This window comes from Labeo rohita, chromosome 15, assembly GCF_022985175.1.
Source record: "Labeo rohita strain BAU-BD-2019 chromosome 15, IGBB_LRoh.1.0, whole genome shotgun sequence".
In the NCBI taxonomy this organism is placed as follows: Eukaryota; Metazoa; Chordata; class Actinopteri; order Cypriniformes; family Cyprinidae; genus Labeo; species Labeo rohita.
In genome coordinates this window covers 35,671,461-35,698,074 of record NC_066883.1, presented here as the reverse complement: position 1 = coordinate 35,698,074, position 26,614 = coordinate 35,671,461, and the positions used below count along the sequence as shown (strand labels likewise).

The following is a 26,614-nucleotide window of genomic DNA, read 5'->3' as shown; positions in this document are numbered from 1 at the left end:
TGGAAAAAAGGTGCTAGCAGATTTTAGGGTAACAGGAGGGTTAAGAGTGCATGCTTTTTGGAATCTGTTTATGTAATCCAGATTACATGTAATCAGTTACTTTCCAGCTCTGAGTACACAGGTTCAAATGCATGTCAATATTTTCATCAAAACTATATTTTGGGGAATATTACACATAAAATAAAGTACATAAAATAGCTGTTTTGAATCTTGAACAGTATTTAGCCAATGCAACTTTTTTTTTTTAATTCAGAAGTTAAATGCTAAACGTGTTTTATTTTCAAATCACACTCGAAAGGGAAAATAACGCCTGTGCTCAGTAAAAAAAAAAAAAAGGGTGAAAAATAGGTGACGGGCGGAATTGACGTGACAGCGTATTGTGTGGAGACGGAAGTCACGTGACCTGACTGGGAGTTCTGTCATGTGATGGTTCCTGCGTTTACAGCGAAGCGCTTTACAGTCAACAGACAAACAAAACGAAAAAGCGCTTCTGAGACGAAAAACTCACACGGAGAAGAGTCTGAACCTGCTGGACAGCTATCATGGGGTGCTGTTTCAGCAGCGATAGCGAAACGTCGGAGCAGGTAGAGGAGATTTAATCAATATACACCCAAACAGCTATAAAACAGCTGAATGTAGCGTTTGTGTTCCTGCAAGAAGTGTCACATACACCGCACACTAAATGGTGGTGTGTGTTTGTAATTCTTCAAGAACAGGCCAGTATTGAGTGTGTTTCAGAACTACCACAAACTTACTCTAATGCCTAATTTCATTTAATTATGTGTCTAATCAGAATGAGTGGTTTTACTGCTGGTGCCAGGATGATTAGTCATGGGGAATATCATAAATTAAGAGGATGTGTTGGGAACTAGACTCATGTCTGTGGATCAGATGTGTCAGACCCCTAGATCTGACATGTGCTCATGCATGAGGAAATTATATATACAGGGGTTCTCTTGGAAAACTTTTAAGATATGAGTGGATTCTCAACTCCAGGACTGGAATTTACTGTTGCTATGTCTGTTTTTGTACATCTGTCCAAAAGTCTGAGACACCATACACAGTATGGTTTTTAATGTTTTTAATTTTGAAATATTTTTACTACTTAAAATAACTGCCTTCTATTTGAATATATTTTAAAATGCAATTTATTCCTGTGATTTCACGCTGAATTTTTAAAAATTCTAGTCTATTCCAGTCACATGGTCCTTCAGAAATCATTCTAATATTCTGATTTGCTGCTCAAAAAAAAAAAAAAAAGTATGATGTTGAAAACAGCTGAATTAAATAGAAATCTTTTGTCTTTATCATCACTTTTGATCAATGTAAAGCATCCTTGCTAAATAAAAGTATTAATTTCTATCATTTCTTATGTTTTAAAGTATATTCAAATAGAAAGAAGTTATTTTAAATAGTAAAATATTTTGAAGTTGTACTTTGAATCAAATAAATGAAGGCTTTGTGAGCAGAAGAGACTTCTTTAAAAAACATTAAAAATCTTACTGTTCATAAACTTTTGACTGGTAGTGTATGGCTTATAAATGATCATTTTGGTCAGTTTGCGAAGAAAAAAAAATAAATGCAAAGAACTATTTTTAAAATCATCACATCATTATGCTTACTGTGTTATTTTAATTACGCTTATGATGGGCTTATTATGTAAGAAGTAATTTAGCAGAAGTTGTTGACCAGAGCAACTTACAGTATATTTATGACAGTTTCAGTTCATGTGGAGCAACCTGGCATTAAATTTAAAGGAGAAGTCCACTTCCAAAACGAAGATTCACATATAATGTATTTACCCCCTTGTCATCCAAGATGTTCATGTCTTTCTTTCTTCAGTCGTAAAGAAATTATGTTTTTTAAGGAAAACATTTCAGCATTTTTCTCCATATAATAGACAGATATGGTGCCCTGATTTTGAACTTCCAAAATGCAGTTTAAATGCGGCTTCAAACGATCCCAAATGCGTTTGTAAACGATCCCAGCCGAGGAAGAATCGGTTATTTTCATAAAAATAATACAGTTTAAATACTTTTTAATCTCAAATGCTCGTCTTGCCTTTCTCTCCCTGAATGGGTATGTCGAAAAAGTCCAATCGTATTTTCTCCCTCAACTTCAAAAATAATTTCAAAATCATCCTACATCGCTGCAGAAGTACGGACACAGTCTTTGCAAAGTGAACATGCGAAGAAAATAAAATGCCTTTAACAAAAAAGGTAAAACGGTGATATAGGACGATTTCGAAGTTGAGGGAAAACATGAGATGGGACTTTTTCGACATACACTAACTGTCATGAAACCAAAAAAAAATAAATTGTATTATTTTAATTAAAATAACCAAGCGTTGCGCTAGATAAGACCCTTCTTTCTCAGCTGGGATTGTTTACAACCGCATTTGGGATCGTTTGAAGCCGCATTTAAACTGCATTTTGGAAGATCAAAATCGGGGCACCATATCAGTCCATTATATGGAGAAAAATCCTGAAATGTTTTCCTCAAAAAACATAATTTCTTTACGACTGAAGAAAGAAAGACATAAACATCTTGGGTGACAAGGGGGTGAGTACATTATATGTGAATCTTTGTTTTGGAAGTGAACTTCTCCTTTACCATGAAAGCAAACTGACTTGTTTCACACATTCAGAATGAAAAAACTTGTCAACTCTGACACAACTTTATTTTGTAATACTGGTTAGAGTTTTCTTTATGAGGTGTCATGATCATTCTTTTGACTGGACTCTTTTTGGCTCTTGTGTGCAGAATGAAGAAGTGAAGCCATTGATTCCTGACCCAAACTTAGACAGAAAACCCACTAATGGCTCAGAGCGAAATGCAGACAGCCTGCCATCCAACCGCACAGATGAACAGGCCCTGCTTACGACCATCCTGCAGCGAACAGCCCTGTACGTCACACACTTTCCCTTTTCCCTATAATAGCACAGTTTGGGTTGTTGGTAGTTTTAAAACTCACTTTTCTTTTATGTTGGTTAGGAACATAATTGACGTGTCAGCTGTTGATTCTCAAGGCATGGAGCAACATGAATACATGGACAGAGCCAGACAGTACAGGTGTGTTAAACTACTACTGGACAGTAGACATGGCTGGTTGTATGCTATTTTGACCATGGGTGTGATGTCGTCATAATCGGGCATCACTGATTTTTTGCTTTGATGAAGTTGATGTATTAAGCTGAATCATATGTGTGTGTTAAAGCACCAAGTTGGAGGTGTTGAGCAGAACGCTGTCTCAGAAGAAGCCGGTTCCTCTCCCGTCACTGACTAGCCAACCTCACCAGGTGCTCGCCGCTGACCTGGTCCCCTACGCAGATGTACAGCAGGTCAGACTCGGTTATTAAATATTAATAAATTATAATATATAAATGAGCTAATGTAGTTTAATTGTAGCTATAAACAACTGTTTTTATACAATATTTATTTAAAGATGCACGTATAAATCTATAAATGCACTACTGTTATGAAGTTTGAGGTTAAGATTGTTTACATTTCGGAAAGATGATGATGTTCACAAATGATGCATTTATTACAGTACATACAGTAATGTTATCATTAGAATTTAATGTAACGTTTCTATTTTAGTGTTCTATATATTAAGAAGTTGCGCTGCTTAATATTTTTGTGGAAACCGTGAATTTTTTTTCTTTTTTTGATGATGAATAGAAAGTTCAAAACAGCATTTATTTGAAATAAAAATCTCGTGTATCATTATAAATGTCTTTTCTGTCACTTTTGATCATTTTAATGCATCCTTGCTAAATAAAAGTATTCTTTTCTTTTCAAAAACTCTTTCTGTCCCCAAACGTTTAAGCAGTAAGTTCAAAAAATTGATAACGTAAATTGTGAATTTTCCATTGATCAGGCAATGTGATGAATATCAGTCGATTTATTGGTCTGTCATTGGAAATGATGCAGATTATTCTAGGGCTATGATGATAAATCGATGCATCGCGATTCTTTTCAGAATCAATTCTGAGCTTAGTTTTTAACAGATAGAGCTCAAATCTAGTTTTTAACCGCATACTCAAATGCTCTGGAAGAAAAGCGCTTGTGCATTCAGCTGAGTTGTGTAATTGCACCTCGGCTCAGAATGCTTATATGACATGAGATTCATTTGGACACAGCCCTCTGTGAACACCCTTGTAATTAGCTTCAATGTTTTTCAATTTTTATGAATGATTATTTTATATAGAAGCCTGTTTCTATCTCACAATTCCATTCAATTCAAATTTTTCTCAGAATTGTGAGATATAAATTCGCAATTGATTATTATAAAGCCAGAATTGCATGATATAAACTTGCAATTGCAAGTTATAAAGTCAGAATTGCGAGATATTAACTCAGAATTGCATGATATAAACACAATAAATAAATAAAATTAATAAAAAAAAAATAAAGTTAGAACGGTGAGATAAAAGCTCACAATTCTGACTTTTTTTCATGCAATTCTGACTTTTTTTTTTTGACTTTATTGTGAGATATAAACTGTTGCAAATTATAAACAATATAAACAATTGTAAGTTATGAAGTCCAATTTTGAGGGGGGAAAAGACTGATGTTCTCAAAATTGTGAGTTTATATCTCAAAATTCTGATTTAACTCACTATTGCATGTTATAAAGTCAGAATTGCAAAATATAAACTAAAAATTCTAAAGAAAAATCAGAACTGTGAGTTTATATCTCTCAATACTAACTTTATTTCTCTGAATTGCAAGTTTGTCTCACAATTCTGACTTTCTAACTCGCACTTGTGAGTTTATATCATGCAATTCTGACTTAATTTCTCAGAATTGCATGATACAAACTGGCAATTCAATGAAAAAATGTGTGATTTAAAAAGCTGCAATTCCCTTCTGTATTTTTTATTCAGTAGCGGAGATAGGCTTCCATAATTTTAGGCTGAAGTATGCGTAAGGAACTGGAAGCAAGAAGAGTACGGTTGTTTCTAAACCATGCAATGCCGTCTGTTGTAAAGAACTAAGCTCTGAATCGATTCTAGAGAGAATCGTGATGCACTCAGAAAATTTCAGAATCGATGCAGAATCATTTATCTATTTGTGATTTTGTTTGTTATATTGCTTTTCTTTCCTCCTCAGGTCTCTAAGATCGCTGCGTACGCTTACAGCGCCATCTCACAAATCAAAGTAGATGCCAAGGAAGAGCTGGTGGTGCAGTTTGCTATACCATGATTCAAAAGATGGACCCCCTTCCTCCCCAGTTCCTCTGTTTCTGTCTCTCTTTCTAGCCCTTTCACTCCTACATCTCCTTCCAAACTTCTTGAGATGCAGACGCCCTTGTCTTTGTCATCTGAATGCCCTGCAGATAAATATAATTCACCCCAACCAAAGCTTCTTGTGTAAATCCGTCACAGATCCAAAAGGATAAAAACATCTTATCTACTATCTTTGCTATGACAAGTCGCATTTGATCAGTCGCATTAATCAAATCCTTTCTCAACAAATACAACAGAAATATTATACTCAGCTGTGGCATCAAGCTGCTACGATTGCTTCGGTGAGCTTTTGTTTAGTTTTGTTTTTGTTGATTCTTCTTCTGTTGGCTTTTCAGTTTCCTTATTGGTTGGAGATTGTTAAACCAAGTAGCAAGTAGTTATTCTTATACTTGTACTAAAGTTAACTGTATATTTGCTTGGTTTATCTTAACACATAGGTTATGGTTTAGCAACATCATTCACTGTGTTTTAGAGTTCATTATTTCTACTTAAATCATATTTATATGCACTGAGGTTCCAGACTGGGGTGTTGATTAAAATGGGCAACATGGATAAATAATATTTCTGTCTAACCAGATTGACACACACGTGTAATGTCGCATTAACCATCTCTTTTTTATAATTTTTAATTTGTTATTTACCTAATTTGGAGGCAAAACTCAGCTTTGTGTGAATGACTTGCCTAAAATTCTAACAAATTGATTCTCAGCTGGTTTAAATTTGAGTTTATTACTGTTCCCAAGAGCTCAAAGCATGGGATAGCTGTCCTGCAATTTTAGACATTAATTCCTGTTTTTGTTTTCAGGTTTGACGCCATATTTTATTTTACACTTTGAAAACGAGGCTGTCATAGATGGACTTACAATTACAGTCTTTACATTAGCATGCGCTGTATAAAAATCATATGATGCCACAAATTTTAAACTGTTTATAGAGTTGTTGTGTTTTTTTTTCATTAAATGAGGAGTCCACTTCCAAAACAAAGCTTTACATATAATGTACTCACCCCATTGTCATCTAAGATGTTCATGACTTTCTTTCTTTAGTCCTAAAGAAATTATGTTTTTTGAGGAAAACATTTCAGCATTTTTCTCCACAGAGGGCTTCTATGGTGCCCTGAGTTTGAACTTCCAAAATGCAGTTTAAATAGGGCTTCAAACGATCCCAGCGGAGGAAGAAGGGTCTTATGTAGCGAAACGATCGGTTATTTTCATAAAAATAATACAATTTATATACTTTTTAATGTCAGATGCTCGTCTTGTCTTACTCTGCCTGAACTGTTTTTTTCCGGTTCATGACAGTTAGGGTATGTCGAAAAACTCCCATCTCATGTTCTCCCTCAACTTCAAAATCGTCCTATATCGCTGTTTTACCTTTTTTGTTAAGGGTGTTTGATCTTCTTTGCATGTTCGCTTTGCAAAGACTGGGTCGTACTTCTGCAGCAATGTAGGATGAAGTTGAGGGAGAAAATACGATTGGAGTTTTTCGACATACCCTAACTGTCTTGAGCCAGAATACACCGATTTCAAGGAGAGCAAGGCAAGACGAGTGTTTGAGATTAAAATGTATTTAAATTTTATTTTTTTAATGAAAATAATGGATCGTTTCGCTAGATAAAACCCTTCATCCTCGGCTGGGGATTTGAAGCTGCATTTAAACTGCATTTTGGAAGTTCAAACACAGGGCACCATACCAGTCCATTATATGGAAAAAAATTCTGAAATGTTTCCCTCAAAAAAAACATAATTTTTGACTAAAGAAAGAAAAACATAAACATCTTGGATGACAAGGGGGTGAGTACGTTATTTGAAAATTTGTTCTGGAAGTGGACTTCTCCTTTAGGTTTTATTTGTTAAACAACAGTATATTGACTTCAGCGCACTGAGCTTCAGTCTCTCACAGCCTCGTTTTCATTCCCATCAAAGTTAAACATGGCGCTGCTCTCACTAAGTTCGATTTCACAGTTATTTATATAGATCAGTGGTCTATACACATTTATGGTGGAGTGTAAATATCACGGTATGTTTGACATACCGTGCTATGTCATATCCGAAATTTCATTTGAAGCGGCTCTGCTACTGCTTTTAACGGAAGAGAAAGTGTTCCTCTTCCTATAACTCTCAAACGGTCAAGTAACATTAATCGTATCAAAAAAGGCGAACACCGGTTAAACCGAGAAAGAACAGCGTGGCCTGTCTAACGAATTATCATACTGTCAACTCCGAGTGTTTCGGACGGGGAGGTGGGTTTGAATGGTTGAGGTTGGGAATTGGTAGTTTGTAAATTGTTTTTGTGTCAATGCCTTTAATGTACAGAGTGTAAACGAATGATTAATACTTGTGTAGCGGGAAGTGTAAACAGCTCTACGGCGCCCCCTGGCTGCATTATGCCTTAGTTGTAAGGCTTTGCGATCCGTAGCTTGTTTTACAGGGACGCTTTTACCTTGCCTGTTCTACTTTTAACATAATAAAAGATATTATTACATTGCTTTAACTTAGTCCATCTAATTTTTTTGCTGTTGTGCCGAAAAACAAGGAAAGAACTAGTGAATTCAAACAACTGCCGTTCTTTCCTTACAGAGTTTGAAATGCCACACGGTATTTTTGTGTAATTATTTATTTTGATTTTATGTATTTATGCAAGCGCACAGACAGTGTGGCACCGTTAGCTCTCTAGATCATGGCAAGGCACCTTTGTCTTTCTTTAAGGTTAAAATAAGGGATAAAATGCGCTGCAATACTTTTTTTTTGTTGTTTTCTGTTGCAGTGTACTAATAGTGTTCACGTTTGTTTGTTTGTTTGTTTCCTAAATGTGGAATACTACCTGATTTACAGAGAAAACATTTCTTAGGCTAGTACCAAAAATTTAATCTCAATATTCTGTTAAAACTGTTTTTTGTTGAATGAAATTATGCATTAAAGACTTTCAAAATTATAAAGTGTCCTTTTTTAAATGTGTAGCAGGCATGAGAAAACTTTCATCCATTGTTGAATTGCCTATTGCAATTCTCAAAGAAACTTTGCACCATGTCTATACAGATTTTCTAGTCAAATGGACGTTTTTCTGTTGCTTAAGATGTTTCACCACTTATTCATCAACAGCTAATGAAGAAACACTCTGTAACTCCAGCTCTACTGCCGTTTCACGGTTTTGATTTAGGCTAGTTCAGCATTTAAAGTCAACCTCACTGTGGCAGATCAAGCCGTAGCTGTAACTCCACATTCATGTTTATTAGACGCATCGGGATGTCAGGTGGAGAAGGTTCAGTCCACTTTGCTGTGACCGATGGATTTGCGCGGGTTTCTGCTCCTTTGCCAAACTGAAGTCAACTCTCGTTCCTGTTTGGTCACAGCGCTGAAATCAATCATCTTCACATGAGGAAGGGTTGCGATCAAATGCGGCCTATAAGAGAGGCAGAAAAGCAACTTTTTTGTGACCTGAACTGTGATTCTATAAAAAATTCTGAGCAATTCAACATTTTTAGCAGAGAAATATGTAATACTGTACATTAAGGCTCAGTTTGTTAACATTAGTTTACTACTTTAGTTAACACTGAAAAAGGCTTATAAAACATTATAGTAATCTTAGTTAATTTCAACATTTATTATTATCATGTTTTAGTTATAGCATGATATATTTGATTTGGGATAAAATGAGACACGGAAATGTTTTCACAAAATTCACGTTATTATTTCTAAATAATATAATAACTGTCTTTTTAATTTTAATAAACTTCAATAGACTGTCAGTAGACTAAAGCAGACCATTTTACATGTACTGTTGACATTAAAAGGTTTTTTTGCATTTTTCTATTCTGTAATCTCTAAAGTCAATTATATTATGGTTATAGATCTATCTATCTATATCTATCTAAATCATGTTAGCAATATGCTGAATTTATGCTAGAAACTTGTTAACTATACAAGAATTATGCTAGTAACAAGCTAATCATGTAAACAACATGCTAGCAACATCCTAGTAACTTAGTAATCATACTAGAAGCAACATGTTAATCACAATAGAATCGTCCTAGTAACATGTTAATCATGTTAACAACATGGTAATTATTCTAGCAACATGCTATAAACATGCTAATCATGTTAAAAACATGCTAGAAACATGCAAATCATGTATACAACATGCTAGCAACATCCTAGTTACTTGGTAAGCATGTTAGAAGCAACATGTTAATCACGATAGAATCATAATAGCAACATGTAATCATGCTAAAGTCATGTTAGTAACATGCTAGTAACTTGATAATGATGTTAGCAACATGCTAATTATGCTAGCAACATGCTGGTAACTTGTTAATCATGTTAGAAACATGCTAGCAACATACTAATCATGCTAGAATCATGCTAACAACATGCTAGTAACATGTTAATCATGTTAAAAACAAGCTTGCAACATACTGGTAACATGTTAATCATGGTAGAAACATACTAGTGACATGTTAATCATGGTAAAAGCATGCTAACAACATGCTAGTAACATTCTAATCATGCTAGAATCATGCTAACAACATGCTAGTAACATGTTAATCATGTTAAAAACAAGCTTGCAACATACTGGTAACATGTTAATCATGGTAGAAACATACTAGTGACATGTTAGTCATGGTAGAAGCATGCTAACAACATGCTAGTAACATTCTAATCATGCTAGAATCATGCTAACAACATGCTAGTAAGACATTAATCATATTAAAAACATGCTTGCAACATACTAGTAACGTTAATCATGGTAAAATCATACTAGTGACATGCCAATTCACGTTAAATCATACAAGCAACATGCTAATTCATGCTAGCAACATGGTTAAACCATCCTAAATCATGGTAACAACATGCTGATTCATGCTAGAAATGTGTGTGTTCCCACTCTGTTCCAAACTTCATTTTAAACAATTAATTTCAATCTTTAAGCTTTTTAAAGTTATTTAAAACTTTCAGACAAGGCTTTCTCAAGCCAAATTCAAAGTTCGTCTATGATGAAAGTATGTCATATTTTACGCCTAAATCAAATAATATATATATTTTAAATAGCAGCATTTTAATTTCACATTATTTTTTAAATAAATAATTAATAGCAGTACAACAAAACATTTGAACATTTAAAAGATATTTAGTTTTTGCATCACATTAATGAGAATTTAAGGAGAAAATGTGCTTGATATTAAAATATAATTACAATGCAAACAATTTCAGTTGCTTCTCTGTGCAAAATATATGGTCACAATTCTTTCTTTTTGTTTTTGAGGTGAAACCAGACCTGGACATGTTCTTGTGAGATTGTAGGGCGTGGGCTGAGAATGGTCTTCCACATGCACATGCCGTGTGCGTATCAGAACTATATGTGATTACTGTTGCTATGCACAGGACAGCAGAGGTTTGTAACCAGATCCTAAACGCAGTTTCAGCACCTGTTGTGTCAGGAACGCCACCCGTACAGAGATCCACAGTGGAAAATCACCGAGTTCAGATACGGCAGAATGTGCTCTTTGCATTTGACATAAAGTGTACCGAAGCAAAACTGACAATTCTGTTATCGTTTACTCACCATCGATCATGTCATGTGACGTTTTACTTTCTTACTTTTGTGTTTCAAAAAAGAAAATATGTCGTATAAGTTCAGAAAGACTTAAATTGTCATTTTTGGAAACTGTTTCACTTCCTAACTTGTGCATCTAACTGACCTTTGACCTTTGACCATACCTGTAGTCACGCTCGCTCACTACGGGATTCCCATGCAGAGTGATGGTATGGAGAAACGGCAACGCAGCAAGTTTATCCACTTCTGATAACTTACAAATACGGTTTCCATGCAGATACAACAAGCGGAGCTCTTTAAGTTGAGTGAGAACCTGACGGAAACAGAGAGAATGATTATGTATTTCAGTAATTACACAAATTGTTGTGCTCAGCTGTCAGACGCAGGTGGTAAAGCGCGTACTGGGTGTATGTGTTGAAACTGGTTGAAGGAAAGGTCGAGCCAGGCCAGACGCGTCGGCTCAGCGTAAAGAGTGGAAAGTGTCTCCATCAGTCCTGTCAAGTCTGAGAGGAAGTTGTTGTTGAGTCTGAGCGTCACGCTGAGGATCTTCTGCTCGGAGTCACGTTTTAGTGGACGAGTGCTTGGATTAGGCTCATCCGAGAGCATGTCTACAGAAAAACAGAAAGTAAACTGTGCTTTAGAAGAAAAGCTATGCACTGCATTCATTTTTGTACACATAAATACAGACTGATAAAATCACTGTTGTTTATTTACAGTTTTATGATGAGAACTCTATATGATAAATTAGTTACCTCTAATAAATTATTGTTATAAATCTAATAAATCTATTTTTTTCTTTCAAATAATGCTCAGAACAGCAAAGGAAAACAGCAAAGGAAAAAACAGGGGGATTAAAAGCAAAATAAACGAAAATAATGACAAGTTTTAAGAATTAAATTTGACCAAAAACAGGCAAAGAATGGCAAAAAGATTGTTTTTAAAGCTTTTTATTAATTTAATAGACTATTTCTTTAGTCTATTCTAGAATTTGAATACGTGGATCTGTGAATGTGGGATCTGCATCAGATTAAAAAATATATTTAAAAGACTTTTTTAGACTTTAGAAACACACTTATACATATCACTCCTAACAATATGAAAATCTATAATTATTAAAAATTATATTTACATCAGCATATGTTATGTAAGACATGTCATGTCTAAAAAAAGTTTTTTGTGATTTTTTTAAACTTACATTTATTAAAAAAATTCTAAATAAATTCTAAAAACAATAAATTATATTTATTAAAAGGAAGATTTAAAATTGTAATATTTGGATCTGTGACTTTGGGATTTGGTAAGCATGAGATTTATCAATAAAATTGTACATTTTAAGTCTTCGTCAGACTTAAGTCTTTAGAAACACACTTATACATTTCACTCTTATTAAAATCTAGATGGGGACAAATTATATTTACATCAGCATATGTTATGAAAGGTATGTCCTGTCTGTAAAAGTTTTTAAATTTAAATTTATTAAAAAAAAAAATAAATAAATAAAAAATAATATAAATAAAAAAAACAGTTTCCTATGCGTGTTGATTAAATTATTATACAGTCCATTCGTAAATAATAATTACAGTTTTTATTTTTGTTTGTAACATATCTGCTTAATCAGCTATTATAACGATTCTGTAAACTGATTTGATTCGCTGGAGAGATCCGATTCAAAAGAACGACTCGTTTGCGCATCTAATTCAAAAAAGTGCCTCGTTATGAACAAAAAAAATACGATTTAGATTTTCATTACTGTTGAAAATAAAGAAAATAAATTCTAACGTAAAAATGAAGGAGTCTGATGAGCTACTTGAATTAAGCAAAACTTTCAAAGCGATATTTAAAAGTATAAACTGTAGAAACACACCTGAAACTGAGCTGAACTCCCTAAATGAAAAATCCACTGGAGATCCAAACATGTTCCAACCTCCAGACAGCAGAAAACAAGATTAAAACTACAAATTGCAATGAGATGTAAAAAGTACAAAAACTGATTAACCTTAATCTTAAAACGAATATTAAGGCTTTAAAGAAAAAATACTGGTTTACGTACAGTGGCGAATAAAATTTACACCCAAAAATTAAATTAGTTATTTTTCACAAAATATTTTCGATGTTATTTACCCATAGCAACTTTTGGGTCACACCAATACGGGCGGACCCCAACAAAGTTACTATGGAAACCATTTGCAAAGTATTGCCTTCTGGGATATGTAGTTCATTTATTTCACGGGCGATTTCTTTTTCGCACTTTATTCACTTTCTTTGACTTTTTCATCGTTAAACGTGGCTATAAACTATATCTTAACGAATCTCCAAAACTATAAGTGGAGTATAGTGACTTTGGCGTTCTATAATGATATTTATATATAAGGAGACTTTTGAACGACTTCCTATAAGGGCGTTGCGGAAGAAGCTGGGTTTCCATTGGTTGCTTTGATTTGAGCCAACTAATGAGAACGGAGCTTTTCGTCATCACGTGACGACCAATAGCCGTTCAGATACAGTCAACACTGAGTTTGAATTTGAAAACGTTTCGGCGAGTGTTTCGATGTGCGTCCGTGCTTCATCTCACCTTTAAATCACGGTAAAATTTTTATTTATTAATATATAATGATAATATTCAGCTTTATATAGCGTCTCACGAGGGTAGTGCTTTTGCCACGATGATAGGTTGTTTAAACTGCGAGAAAGTTAGCGGGCAATTCGTTGCAGAGTAAACAAACAATCAAAATCAAAACACATTTGACTTGCTTGTTAAATATAATTGTACCGCAGATATAATTATATTGCATTTATTTGCACTGCATAACACTTTTATATCAAGGTTATTGATATGCGGCATGTTTTACAATAGATATGTGTTTGTGATTTTAATGCTATTTATGTCATAATGCAGTAATTTTGTTAATTACCTCTAAAATATACAAGTGTTATCCAGTATACTTAGAAATGTTTAGTTTAGCTTGTTATGTTATCTGTTATCCAGAAGTAGATTTAGCAATCTAATTGTAAACGTGTAAAGTTTTCCTAGTTTAATTACAACATGTCTGTGGCACTAAATATTATGCCTTGATTTGTTTCGTCTCTCCACCTTATGTGCTGTAGTATAATCTGAAAACATGTTTTTTTTTTTTTTTTTTTTATAGAAGCCGCCATGAAGTTTAATATGAACAAGGCGGGACCGCTTTTGGCATGGGTAAGTGTCATCCAGTTTTGTTGTTTATTCAAAGAACTCACAAATTGATGACATTATTAAGTTCAGTTATTTCAGTCTGTTGACATGTTGTAATATTGGTTTCGTTTCTTCTATAAGATGTTTATAGTGACTGTTGTTCTTTTGACAGATGAATACCATGTTTCCAGAGAAGCATGTCTGGGAGTTCGTTCCTATGAGAGATGGGTTACGACTCCTGAAGATCTGCTTCAAACTGTGAGTTGTCACTTTGAGACTCTTGGGTGGTAAATATGGAAATACTTTGATAGCTATCACTAACTTTATTTACTTCTGACATTATGCAATGCATTATCTGTTACTTCAGAAGGGGGATGGAGAACTTTGAGGATTTTAAGACTTTATCCCTCTATAAGAAAGTGGAAGTCATCTTCAGCTTTTTGCATGGTGAGTTTTAAATGCATATGTTCTGGTTTTGCAGCAGTTGTCATGAGCATTAATAGTAGACTGCATGGTTTGATAAATGAGAAATGTTGCAGTAGTGACACATAGAGCTCTGTTGACAGTATTTGTGGCATAATGTTGATTGACACAGAATATACTTTTACCTGTCTCATTGTTTTTGAAAAGTGTGGCACTTTAAAGTGACTATTTTGTAATCTCACCACCAGTCATGACCATGTACTTCATACAACATTAACTTTTTTTTTTTACATTTAGAAATATATACTTTTATATACTTGAAATATATAAATGTTCTTTTTAAGGTGATATGTCTTGCTTACAACTTCTCTCCTCCATGTGCAGATGACTTTCACCTCACCAAAAGACAAAGTTCCCTCATCTTACAGAAGATCAATGGAGGAATTGATCTGGAGCTTCAAGTGGCTAAGGTATGTATTTGAGCATATGTGCTTGAAACCAGGGGTTTTCAAACTAAATAAATAATAATAATAAATATTAAAATGATTAAATAAAATTGTATATTATGAAATTATAATGCATTATAATAAACAAATAAAAATTAATAAAAAAAAAATTAAGAAGACAATAATAGTTTTTGTTAATAATTAAAAATACTTCTGAATAATTAGGATGGGAGTCTGATTGCATGAGAATGATCATTTGGGGTCTTTGGCATCTACAAGATTTAAAGCCCATTGAAAATGACATACTAAGCATGTCTTTGTATTTATGCTGCATGTGTGGAAATGATTTTGCAAAATAAAAACTAAATAATGTCATTATGTATTCACTTATGTTGATAAGATGTAATAACAAAGCAGCATTAAAGTGGTTCATAAGACTTGTTGTCCTATATTCAAAGATTTCTGAAGCTTTGTACAAGGAACAGACCAGTTCGCTGACGACTGCTGTGGTCCCTTATACTAAACTCAGTTTTTAAATGAATTGTTTTTTTAATGATATGCATTCAGATGTTTTGCATTTTTTTTGTATTATTGTATGTGCACAGGTGGCGCTTCTGCTTTGTTACTGCACTTTTAAAAAGGGCATAATGCCACCTATGGATTCAAATACAGAGGTGAGTGATGACCGCTTTCTTTCACTTAACAGATGCTTTGCTTTTCTTAGCTCAATATCTAGTGGTAATGCAACAGATATATCAGTGTCTAATGTAGGTTCTTATGTGTCTCTCTTTTTCTGTCTGTGTCAGGAGGAAATTACATCCATGTTTCGTTTTGTGAAAGATGACACTGACAGCCTGTCTTTAGACGAAGGCCTAGAGCAGTTTCTAGACCAAGACTGTAAGTAGCCATGTTGCTTAGTGAGTTGGATATTGTTAAATTAAATCTATACTGGTCTATTTATCATCTATCTCTCACATGCATGCTCTCTGTAGCTTTTATGAACTCCACATACTCCAGCAGTATGAGCATCGGCAGCTCGCCGTTATATACAGATGACGAATCTCCGATTGTCGGCCGGTTCCAAAGGCCTCCAAGAGTTCAGTTTCAAGAGCTTTGTACAGTTGCTTCCAGCTCAGACAGGTCAGTGTGTTTTGTTTTTTGTTTTTTTTGCTGAAGGACAAAACAGCTTGACTAAAACCATAAAAAAAGGGTTAAATGAGTCACTGCTTTAAAAGTTGAAACAAGGCAATGTTAATAGAAAATAGTTTTATTTACAGTAAAAACCTGACTTTGTACATGTTCTTTAAAGGAATTTGTGCATTTTTTTTTTTTTTTTTTTCCCCAAAATTTGACAGCATTTGTCACAATGTTACCACAAAACATATTTCCACTTTTTCCCTCCTTTAAACTTTTAAACTACCTTTAAACCAAAATGTACAATAGAAGTAAAAATCAATAAATATTTGTTGTTTTAATAGTATAGCCACAAAACATAAACAATGTGCATGTAAACTTGATTGTGAAAAATGGCTTACTAAGATTTTTTGGTTCAAAGTTTTTACAATTTTGGCAGCACTTCAGTTTGGGGACCCGTTTTCACAATTAACTACAACTTTTGCCTCAAAGACTAATTTGCTGCTTCTTAGTTAGTAAGGTAGTCGTTCAGCTCAGGATCTAAAATATGGTTATGCAGTGCTTTATTAGTACTTAAGCAATACTATGTGCTTAATAAGTACTAATAAATATGCAATATGCTAGTAATATGCATTTTTTTATTTTTTTTTTAACAACACGCCGCAAAGTACTTTTATAAAAATATAAACATTCTGCTTTTAGATCCTCCAGAATTGGTCCTATTCACTTTCGTTATAAGTGGATTATACATTTATATGCCTAAATAATACCCATGCATCTTTGATCTCCAGCTCTCCAATTCAGGATTTAATGAGCACACCACATTTCCAGCTGAAGAAACTCCGGAAAGAATTGGCGCATGAGGGTGATGTGAGAGACGAGCTGGAGAAAGAACTGGCCAATCAGATCAACATCATCTCAGAGAAAGGTACCAAAGACCTACCCATCCATCACCATGTTACTTAAGTTTTATTATGCTGCCTGAAGTGAATGAGCTAAATTCTGGTACTCTGATATGAACTTGGTTTCATTTCTCTGTTTTGCACACAGAGGGTCTGATTTCCCAGTTACAACATAGGGTGGAGCGAATGCTGCGGGAACACGGAGAGCTGGAGAAGGACCATAAAGCTGCACTACTGGAGCTCCAGGAGAAGAACGAGAGGTGAGGTGCAACAAGGCTCAAATTTGGGTTTCTAGTCATTGTTTGAATGAAACATTTGTTTTAAAGTGATTTTGTTTTTCTTCTACAGTCTTCTCCACAGAGTGCATGAGGTTCTAAAGCAATGTCAAGACTTGAAAACAGACAACTCTCAAAAAGAGAGAAAGATCGATGAACTGACAGAGGAGAATGGAACACTTACCGCACAGGTAAGATGCTGTTTTCTTGTTTTGAAGTATTGCTTAAAGTAATGATCAGATTTGATTATTTTGACCTGTCTCTGGTCCCATCAGGTGAGAAACGCTTTCGCTCAGTTGGCGAGAGCTGAGGAGGAAGTTGCCAAACTCACGCTGGCTCACGAATCAGCACAGGCTGAGTGGAAAAACAGAAAAGAGTTTCTTGAGAAGGAGTTAAATGAGGCTGTCACACACAGGGTAGATGTTCAATTACATTACGAAGCAATCATTTTGTTAATCATGTGCTATATGTGTTTACTTTGTACTCGCTGTTTAATCTGTGTTCTGTTTTCGTGCTCCTGTTCTCCTCGTGCAGGATTGTCTGAGTGAGCAAGTTCAAATCCTTCAGGGAAAGATTTCTGTTCTGGAGGATGAACTCAAGAAAGCTCAGTCTCAGGAGAAAGGAGAAGTTTTGGGACCCATCATGGAGGTGAGATGTTCTGTCATTCTTTCAGAATCATTTAAAATAGTTTTTTCAGTCATATATTTTTTATTGAGCTGAAAACAACATAATGGAATTGACCAAATTCTGACTAACATTTTTAATCATTACATTTTTTTCAGTGGGAGAAGCTTAAACAGGAGTTGGCAGATCTGACTCGTCAACTTGCTCAGCTTCAGGACACTATTTCTCGTCTTGAGAAGGAAAAGGCAGAACTTGAGGCTCTGCTGGCTGAGGAGAGATGCTCTTTTGAAAAAGAGACGAAAAGACTCCAAATGGTGGTGTTCGATCTGGAGCAGTCCATCAATAACATCCGCTTAGAGAGAGAAACACTGCAGGAGGCTTTACAGACACAGAAGGAAATGCTTACTGCACAGATATCAGCTCTGGAAAGTGATGTTTCTCGCCTGCAACAGGTGGAAGTGCAGTTGTCGGCAGAGATTAAAATCTCTGCTGACCTTCGTCAACAGAGAGAGAAGCTAGAGGGGAAGGTAGCCTCTTTAGACAAGATGGTTCATGCTCTGCATGCTGAGATCCAGGGCTTGGAAGTGGAGAGAGCATCACAGCAGGACGCCCTGAATGCCCTTATCGTTGATTTGCAAAGTGCCAGAGCCACCATTCAGGAGTATGAGAATAAACTGGAAGAGCATCAGAATGTGGTGCAAGAAAATGAATCCCTGAAAAAGGAAGCATGCACATTGCAGCAGGAGATTAATGAGCATCTACAAACCAATGGAGACCTTCAGGAGCAAATAAATATTCTCAGACAGGAGAAAACCGAGGAGGAGAACAAGGTTAATCAGGCTTTGACCAAAATTCAGAGCCTCCAAACACAAATTCTGGATCTGTCCAAACAGATTTCCCTAAAAGATGAAGAAATCAGAAATCTGAGGAACAAGTATGACGCTGTAGACCACGAGCTGAAGCTTGTGAAGGAACAAAATATTGAAATAAATGAAATGATCAAATCAAATCGCAAAGAGCACGAGGACACTGTTAAAAAACTCCAGCAAGAGCTTGACACTGCTTCTTCGATTGCTTCAGAAAAACAAGAAGAAATGCTGGTTCTGTCAGCAGAGGTAACATCACTTAAAGAGCAGATCTGCCGTTACAGTGAAAACGAAGTGCAGAAACAACAAGAATTGTCTGTTTTAGAGGCACAACACAATGTGTTGAAGGAAAACATGACTTCTATTCAGAGCCAGCTGGCTGAGGTGACAACTACTGCTTCACAGAAGGAATCTGAGCTCCACTTGCTTCAGCAGGAGCTTTGCCAACAAGAAACCCTGAGAGAAGAAGCTCAGGAGCTTGAAAAAGCCAGACGTGAGGAGCTTGAGATAACTGTGATTGAACTTCAGAAAACAATCCTAGAGGTCACCTCTCTTGTCTCAGAGAGAGAAGCTTGCATGAATTCTCTTCAAGATGAGATAAAGGATCAGCAATTGAGGGCCAAACAGTGTGAAGATGATCTACGCAGTGAGCTAAAGGAGAAGGTTGGAAATCTACAGGAACTGCTAGACGCTGCCAATCGTGATGCTGCAGACAAAGAACATATTCTACAGTCTTTGAATGAGAAGCTGAAGCAGGTGGAATTGCTGTGCCAACAAAAAGAGAAAGATGTTGGAGAGATGCATCAAACAAAGGAAGATCTGGAAAAGAGAATTACTGAGCAGAAACAACAACTGGATGAGTGCCAGCAGAATTTAGAAATCCTAAGAAAAGAAAGAGACCATCTCTCTGCTCAAGTATCATCTCTCCAAGATGAAATCAGCCGATCCCAACAAGAAGTGTCTGTGTTACAGGCTGACAACAGTGTTTTGAAGGAAAACTTGGGTGCTCTTCAGAACCAGTTGGCTGAGGTGACAACAACAGCTTCCCAAAAGGAATCTGAGCTCCTCTTGCTTCAGCAGGAGCTTTCCCATCAAGAGACTCTGAGAGTAAAAGCTCTGGAGCTTGAGACAATCAAACGTGAAGAGTTTGAGAAAAAGGTGAGTGAGCTTCAGGCCAAAATTCTAGAGGTTTCCACTCTCGCATCTCAGAGAGAAGCTCAAGTAATTTCCCTTCAAAATGAAATGAAAGATCAACAGTTGCGTGCCAAGCAGTCTGAAGATGATCTCCGCAGAGAGCTGGAAGAGAAGGTTGGTACCTTACAAGGAGAACTAGATACAGTCAGTCGTTGTGCTGTGGATAAAGATGAACTCCTGGGATCTTTGGATCAAAAGCTCAAAGAGATGGAAGGGCTTTTCCTTCAAAAAGAGAAAGATATCCTTGAAACGCATCAGGCAAAGGAGGAACTAGAGAAGAGGATTGTTGAGCTTCATGTTGAGACACAACAGCTTTCTGAGTGCCAGCAGAATTTGGAAATATTGAGGAAGGAAAGAGACCACTTGTCAGCTGAAGTAACATCTCTTAAAGCAGAAATTCATAGCTACCAGGACACTGAAGTGCAGAAGCAACAGGAAATATCTGTTTTAGAGGTTGAACGCAACATGTTAAAGGAGAACATGACTGACCTTGAGAAGAAACTGGTGGAGGAAACAACTGCATCTTTACAGAAACAATCTGAACTTGTCTTGCTTCAAGACAAGCTTCACCAACAAGAGAGCCTTAGAGAAAGGGCTCAGGAGCTTGAGACTTCCAAGCGTGAGGAACTTGAGAGAACGGTTAGTGAACTTCAAGCTCAAATCCTAGAGGTCTCCACACTAGCCTCTGAGAGGGAGGCTTGTGTTAATTCTCTTCAAGATCAGTTGACAGATCAGTTGAAGTCCAAACAGTCTGAAGATGATCTCCGCAGAGTGCTGGAAGAGAAGGTTGAAACCCTTCAGGGACAATTGGAAACTGTGAGTAGAGACGTCTCAGACAAAGACCAGCTTCTGGAGACTATGGATCAGAAGCTGAGGCAGATGGATCTGCTGTGCCAGGAAAAGGAGAAAGATGTTCTTGATATGCATCAGGTAAAGGAGGACTTGGAGAAGAAGATTGGTGAACTTATTGTTGAGAAACAACAGCTGGTGGAGTACCAGCAGAATCTGGAAACAGTGAAAAAGGAAAGAGACATCCTGTCAACTGAAGTGACCTCTCTCAAAGATGAAGTCCAAAAATTCCAGGAAAATGAAGTGCAGAAGCAACAAGAGATTTCTATTTTAGAGGTTGAACAAAACACATTAAAAGAAAACTTGGCTGCTCTTAAGACGCAAGTGGCGGAGTTGACAACTACAGCCTCTCAGAAGGAATCTGAACTTCTGTTGCTTCAAAAGGAGGTTTGCGAACAAAACAACATTAAAGAAAAAGCTCAGAAGCTTGAGAAAGATATAAGTGAACTTCAGGTTAAAATCCATGAGGTCTCCACTCTTGCTTCTGAGAGGGAAGCTCAAATAGTTTCTCTTAAAGATGAAATAAATGATCAGCAGTTAAGGACCAAACAGTCTGAAGATGAACTCCGCAGAGTGCTGGAAGAGAAGATTGAAACACTACAGAGACAACTAGAAACTACCACTTGTGACATCACAGGCAAAGACCATCTTTTGCAATCCTTGGATCAGAAGCTGAAGCAGGTGGAACTGCTTTGCCAACAAAAGGAGAAAGATGTCCTTGAGATCCAACACTCAAAGGAAGATCTGGAGAAGAGGATTAGTGAGCTTTTTGTTGAGAAACAACAAAAACAGGAGGAGTACCAGCAGAATTTGGAAACGGTGAGAAAGGAAAGAGAGGTTCTGTCAACTGAAGTAGTCTCTCTCAAACATGAAATCCGAAGTCACCAGGAAAATGAAGTGCGGAAGCAACAGGAGATTTATGCTTTAGAGGTCGAACACAACACACTAAAGGAGAACTTGGCTGTTCTTAAGACACAAATGGTGGAGTTGACAACTACAGCTTCTCAGAAGGAATCTGAGGTTCAGTTGCTTCAAAAGGAGGTTTGCGAACAAGAAAACTTTAAGGAAAAGTCTCAGGAACTTGAGATGCAAATAAGTGAACTTCAGGCTAAAATACTAGAGGTTTCCACTCTTGCCTCAGAGAGGGAAGCTCAATTAAGTTCTCTTAAAAATGAAATAAATGATCAGCAGTTAAGGGCCAAACAGTCTGAAGATGATCTCTGCAGAGTGCTGGAAGAGAAGATTGAAACCCTTAAGGGACAGTTTGAAACTGCCACTCGTGACGTCTCTGACAAAGACCAAGTTCTGCAGACTTTGGATTTGAAGCTGAGGAAGATGGAATTGCTGTGCAAACAAAAGGAGAAAGATGTCCTTGAGATCCAACACTCAAAGGAAGCTCTGGAGAAGAGGATTGGTGAGCTTCATGCTGACAGACGTCAACTGGATGGGGATTTGGAGATGCTGAGGCAAGAAAAGGACCACTTGAGTTCTCTCAACCAATCTCTGCGGAAGAAGTGTGGTGCCTCCCAGAAGATTCAAGCTGAGCTGGAGTTGAAGGTAGAAGAGCAAAGCAGTTCCGTCCTTGCTCTTAAAAAGGCTTCCCAAAAGTGGGAGGAGCAGAATCAGGAACTCCTGGAGCAGCTGAAGGCTAAGACAGAAGCAGTAGAGCACTACAAAGCACAGGTTATTGTTAAATTAGATCTTTCGATCTTTCATTTAGATGTTTTGGAGAATCTTCATTGTATATTCGAAATACTCCAGTTTGACATCATGTGCCCTTAGACTTAAAGGCTGTCATATGTTTCTTCCTCAGGTGGATAAGGCCAAGAATCACTACAATGGTAAAAAGCAGCTGCTGGTGGAGGCTCAGGAGCTGAACCAAATTCTCGAGCACTCATTGGAGGCCAGCAAGAGGGAAGTCAAAGCTCTGGAGACAGAACTGACTTTGGCTCGCATGGAACTAGACCAGGCGAGCACCAAGGAGAAGAACCTTGCGGCCAAAGTGAAAAGCTTAGAGGCACAAGTTAGTTTATGGCTTAATGTTTCAAGAATGTGCAAATGAGACTGATCAAGCTTTGAATTTGAGTTTCTTGTCCAATTTCATGTCTAATCGTGTGCTTGTCTTAGGTGGACTTTGCTGACAGGCAACTGCGAGAGCAGAGGAAGATGACTGATGACAAAGAGAACATGAGACACAGAGAAAGTCAGTACATCAGAGTCCCAGAGAAACAGCAGGACACCAGTACAGATAGCTTGGAGTTTGAGCTGAACGATTCGCTCAACACTATCAGGTTACTAAACCAACCCAATTGTATAGGTTTCTAACATGGTATTCCATGTTAATCATGCAGTAACATTGTCCATTTTTTTCCCAATTTGGCAGTCGTTCAGCAGTACCGGGTGAATCCAGCACTCCACTGGTTCGTAGCTCTGAGCGTTTGGCTGCTAAACGTCGTGCCTTGGGGGCAGAGTCTCTGGAAACTCTCTACTTTACTCCTCTGAGTCAACAAGGCAACAAGCGTAAAGGGGACTACAATGATGCCTTTGAACACACACTAGAGTCCAGCATCACTTCCATTGGTGATCTTGTGGTTGACTCTGCAAAGAAGCTGACCGCTTCGGCTCGCAGGCGCCGTACTACACAAGTAATCAACATCACCATGGCTAAGGTAGGAAATGCACAACCTTCTACATACTTTCTGCACTTTATTGGGTAAAAAAGTTGCTTGTTGGCTTTCGTAGCCAACCAGTCCTACCTTCCAAATTGAAGTGCCAATCAGAAAAATCACTGTCATTGTTTTTGCATAAAACTTCGGCTGGACCAACCTAAAAAATACATGCTATCTTAATGCTATTTGAGCGTTAGAAACAATGTTTATGAGATATGTTCCTCTCAGGTGCTATTGCCAATATGAAAAATGTCATTTAAATGTGCATTTGGCAAGCATTTTATGAGATTTTGCTATTTCCACATTGAAGTAGATTGGAGTTGTACTTGCACAACTGAAAATAGCTTTCCAAGATCACCCACTGAGTAAGCTGTAAAGTATGTAAAAACTCTATGTAAAGTAGTATTTACAAATGCAGCACTGCTTTGTTTACAGCAGTAACCAAAGAAACACTGTATTACTGCTGTTCCATAAGCGCCACCTGCTGTCAAAGAGTGAAATTTGCAGCCCAAATGCACTTTTACTAGTAGTACTACTACTGTTCATGACAGCTTGATCAGGTCCATTTTTTCTCTAGTACTGGGTCGCAAAGTATCTAAAGTGTTTGTCCTTTATTTTTCCTTGTTTAGAAGACATCAGGAAGTGCTGAAGGCGACGAGTCGTTTTATAGTCTGCACTCTGCCCGATCACAGCCCAACTTGGCAGTTCAGCGTTCACGGCCGTTCTCCATGGACCTCTCGGAGGAAAGTGCTACCGCAACTTTATCAAAAGCAGACACCCTGCAAAGTCTGCCTGGATATCGTAGAAGCACTGCGCACAACGTTGCCCCACCAAGAGGTGAATAGTTGTCATTGAAACCTCATTGCTTATAGTTATTTTGTGGATTGGCAGTGATATTTTACTATCATTGAAAAACTTTTATATTTTTTGTTAATATTTTGGTTTTATATTTATATATTTTATATATATATATATATATATATATATATATATATATATATATATATATATATATATTTATAAAATATATATATACATATATTTCATTTCATAAGTATTTTATAGTAATATTAGTATATAATTACAGATATTTTTGGCCCATTTGTGCAACTCCACAAACCAGCACAGCAACTATAATTTTTTAATTGCATGGTAAATTGCAGAAATGTCACTGTAAAATAAAACTATATTATTTCAAAAAATTTTAGTGAAATATTACAATTGTGGTTCCTTATTGTTTCATATTTTATTTGGTAATAATATTTATTATTTTATAATCATCAATTCTGTGATCATATATCACCATACAAACAAGCATTTTAAAATTAAAATGGCATTTTAAATCACAATTTTTAATTGAAAAAGTTACATGATTGCAATTTGTTTCCCCAAATTGTGCAGCCTTATAATGGTAATATGGTACTATTTTAGCAATAATGCAATAGCTTAATAGAAATATAACAACTTGTTTTGTGTTGTGTAGCCACCAGTGCATTCTGTATTGGAGCAGAGAATGAACCCGAGCATGCTGCTGACGACTGGATGCGTATCGCAGAGCTGCAGGCACGAAACAAAGCCTGTCTGCCTCACCTGAAGAGCAGCTACCCGCTGGAGTCCAGGGTACTTTTTGAATAGTTCACTTTCATTGCATTGTTTGTATACCACCAGAATCAAACTAAATCATTCTGCCTCAACAGCCCAGTCTGGGACCCTCATTCACCGTAACGGACGAGGACCTGCGTATGGGTGACCCGGATGAGACGATCCGACGTGCATCCATGATGCCAGGTCAGATCCTGGAGTCCCTGAACTCTCGCCGCTTCTCCCTTGCGCCGAGTTCGAGCCAGAGCTCTGCGAACTCCCAGCCCCAGCGCGCCACTATGTTGCCGGGTCAGATCCGTTCCAGCACTGCTGCTCACCGGGCCACTCAGGTTGCAAAAACAAGCTCAAACATGCGTGCTTCAGAAAATAAACGCAGCCCGCTGGCTCCCAAACGCCCTGGATCCCAACTGCAAGTGCCAGACACACCTGAGGTATGAGAAATTAAAAACCCTTCTTCAGAAAAAATAAATGTTTATTTATAGAAGTATGAAGGGATAATTATTGATTCCAGTTGATTGAGCTCCTCTGAGACTCACTTCTCCATGACAGCCTTTTAAAATAAAACTTGAACAGGGTTTGTACAAGGTGCTTGAAGTACATGAATTTGGCTTTAAATTTCATTTTACAATATATGTACGAACCTGCTTGAAGAAAATATGACATGTATTACTATTGTACAGTAGAATTAACTTTTCAAAGTAATATTAATAGTAAAAAAAACCTGTTAAAATGCAATTTTTTTTTAAAGACAGCACACAATTTTTCTTCATTGTTTTTTCATTTCAACAGAAAACTTCTTTTGTGCAGCACTTTTTTTTGCTAAAAAAAGGGAATTGTTAAATTTTAATTTGTCTGAATTGTAAAAGATTCATTAAATGGTTAATATTTGATTTCCACCATGGGTTAAATGTGTATTATGATAAATGTGTATTAAATGCATAAATCCAGAAAAATTTAAATGGACAACACTTAATGTCTGAATAAATAAAAAAATTCATAGGGCTCTATAATCGTGAAAGATTTAAAAAAATGTAATTAAAATATTTTTAATGTATTTTTTTATTAATTTAATGAATTAAATTGGAAATGCGTTTTGTTTATTAAAGTTTAATTAAACCATTAAAATGTAATCCAGAAAAATGAAAAGCAAAGCAATCAGAATTTGGGAGAAATAAAATGGTATTTGGGGTGAAATAAAATGTTTGTATTTATTTATTTTTTGAAAAATTAAATAGAATTTGGGAAATGTAAAAATGTTAGTTTTGTTAAACATTTCATGTTTTTTTTTTTGTGAATTTAAATAAATTAGACATGCTTTTTTTATTACTAAAAGTTAATTGAATTGAAAAATGAAATTGAAATGAGTGGGAAAAAAATTATTTTATAGGACAAGATTTTCAGAATTGGTTCTGAATGTCTTAAAAGCAGTCTAATAAACTCAAAACGTTACTAAAATGTAAAACTGTTGGTTACAGATGTTGTTATTTCCACAGGCGAAGAAGCTGGCAAGTTGCTTCCCACGACCCATGACACCTAAAGCCAGGTTCGGCAACAGTCAAAACAGACCTCCAAACTCGCCGGTAAGATACTTTGTTGGTTATTTCTTATGTAGTTTTCAACTGAGAGTAAACTTGCTCACTTATTAAAATTGCT

General features: G+C 36.3%; 3 protein-coding genes across 8 annotated transcripts in view; 2 read left to right on the top strand and 1 right to left on the bottom strand.

Annotated features, from left to right (window-relative positions):
- Positions 1–392: 392 nt before the first annotated feature.
- On the top strand, positions 393–8,062 carry lamtor1 (late endosomal/lysosomal adaptor, MAPK and MTOR activator 1). The gene is made up of 5 exons (XM_051129087.1): positions 393–584; positions 2,764–2,906; positions 2,995–3,072; positions 3,218–3,341; positions 5,116–8,062. Exons 1-5 carry the CDS (start codon positions 543–545, stop codon positions 5,206–5,208), a joined length of 480 nt encoding a protein of 159 aa, XP_050985044.1. The 5' UTR covers positions 393–542; the 3' UTR covers positions 5,209–8,062.
- Positions 8,063–8,130: 68 nt separating this feature from the next.
- Positions 8,131–12,977, bottom strand: lrrc51 (leucine rich repeat containing 51). Of its 2 annotated transcripts, none has more exons than XM_051129086.1 (5): positions 12,856–12,977; positions 12,670–12,729; positions 11,208–11,413; positions 10,970–11,118; positions 8,131–8,654 (listed from the first exon to the last, which is right to left on the bottom strand). In XM_051129086.1, the coding sequence occupies exons 2-5, from the start codon at positions 12,719–12,721 to the stop codon at positions 8,516–8,518; spliced, it is 546 nt and encodes a 181-aa protein (XP_050985043.1). In that variant the 5' UTR covers positions 12,722–12,729; positions 12,856–12,977; the 3' UTR covers positions 8,131–8,515. The 2 variants fall into 2 exon arrangements, with proteins under 2 accessions (XP_050985043.1, XP_050985042.1); XM_051129085.1 differs by having other exon boundaries at positions 12,927–12,943.
- Positions 12,978–13,272: 295 nt separating this feature from the next.
- Positions 13,273–26,614, top strand: part of numa1 (nuclear mitotic apparatus protein 1) — a 29,594-nt gene continuing 16,252 nt past the window's right edge. For 3 of the 5 annotated variants that reach the window (XM_051129084.1, XM_051129082.1, XM_051129081.1), the window contains exons 1-19: positions 13,273–13,389; positions 13,952–14,001; positions 14,150–14,235; positions 14,345–14,424; positions 14,785–14,870; positions 15,452–15,520; positions 15,653–15,743; positions 15,839–15,986; positions 16,772–16,908; positions 17,031–17,142; positions 17,231–17,348; positions 17,433–17,573; positions 17,692–17,805; positions 17,940–22,373; positions 22,504–22,713; positions 22,818–22,981; positions 23,074–23,359; positions 23,989–24,196; positions 24,843–24,979. In XM_051129084.1, the coding sequence (XP_050985041.1) occupies positions 13,960–14,001; positions 14,150–14,235; positions 14,345–14,424; positions 14,785–14,870; positions 15,452–15,520; positions 15,653–15,743; positions 15,839–15,986; positions 16,772–16,908; positions 17,031–17,142; positions 17,231–17,348; positions 17,433–17,573; positions 17,692–17,805; positions 17,940–22,373; positions 22,504–22,713; positions 22,818–22,981; positions 23,074–23,359; positions 23,989–24,196; positions 24,843–24,979 (6,663 nt within the window). In that variant the 5' untranslated portion in view covers positions 13,273–13,389; positions 13,952–13,959. Of the gene's footprint in view, positions 13,390–13,951; positions 14,002–14,149; positions 14,236–14,344; positions 14,425–14,784; positions 14,871–15,451; positions 15,521–15,652; positions 15,744–15,838; positions 15,987–16,771; positions 16,909–17,030; positions 17,143–17,230; positions 17,349–17,432; positions 17,574–17,691; positions 17,806–17,939; positions 22,374–22,503; positions 22,714–22,817; positions 22,982–23,073; positions 23,360–23,988; positions 24,197–24,842; positions 24,980–25,056; positions 25,393–26,454; positions 26,542–26,614 lie in introns of all 5 variants that reach the window. The other 2 variants (XM_051129079.1, XM_051129080.1) reach the window with 1 other exon arrangement.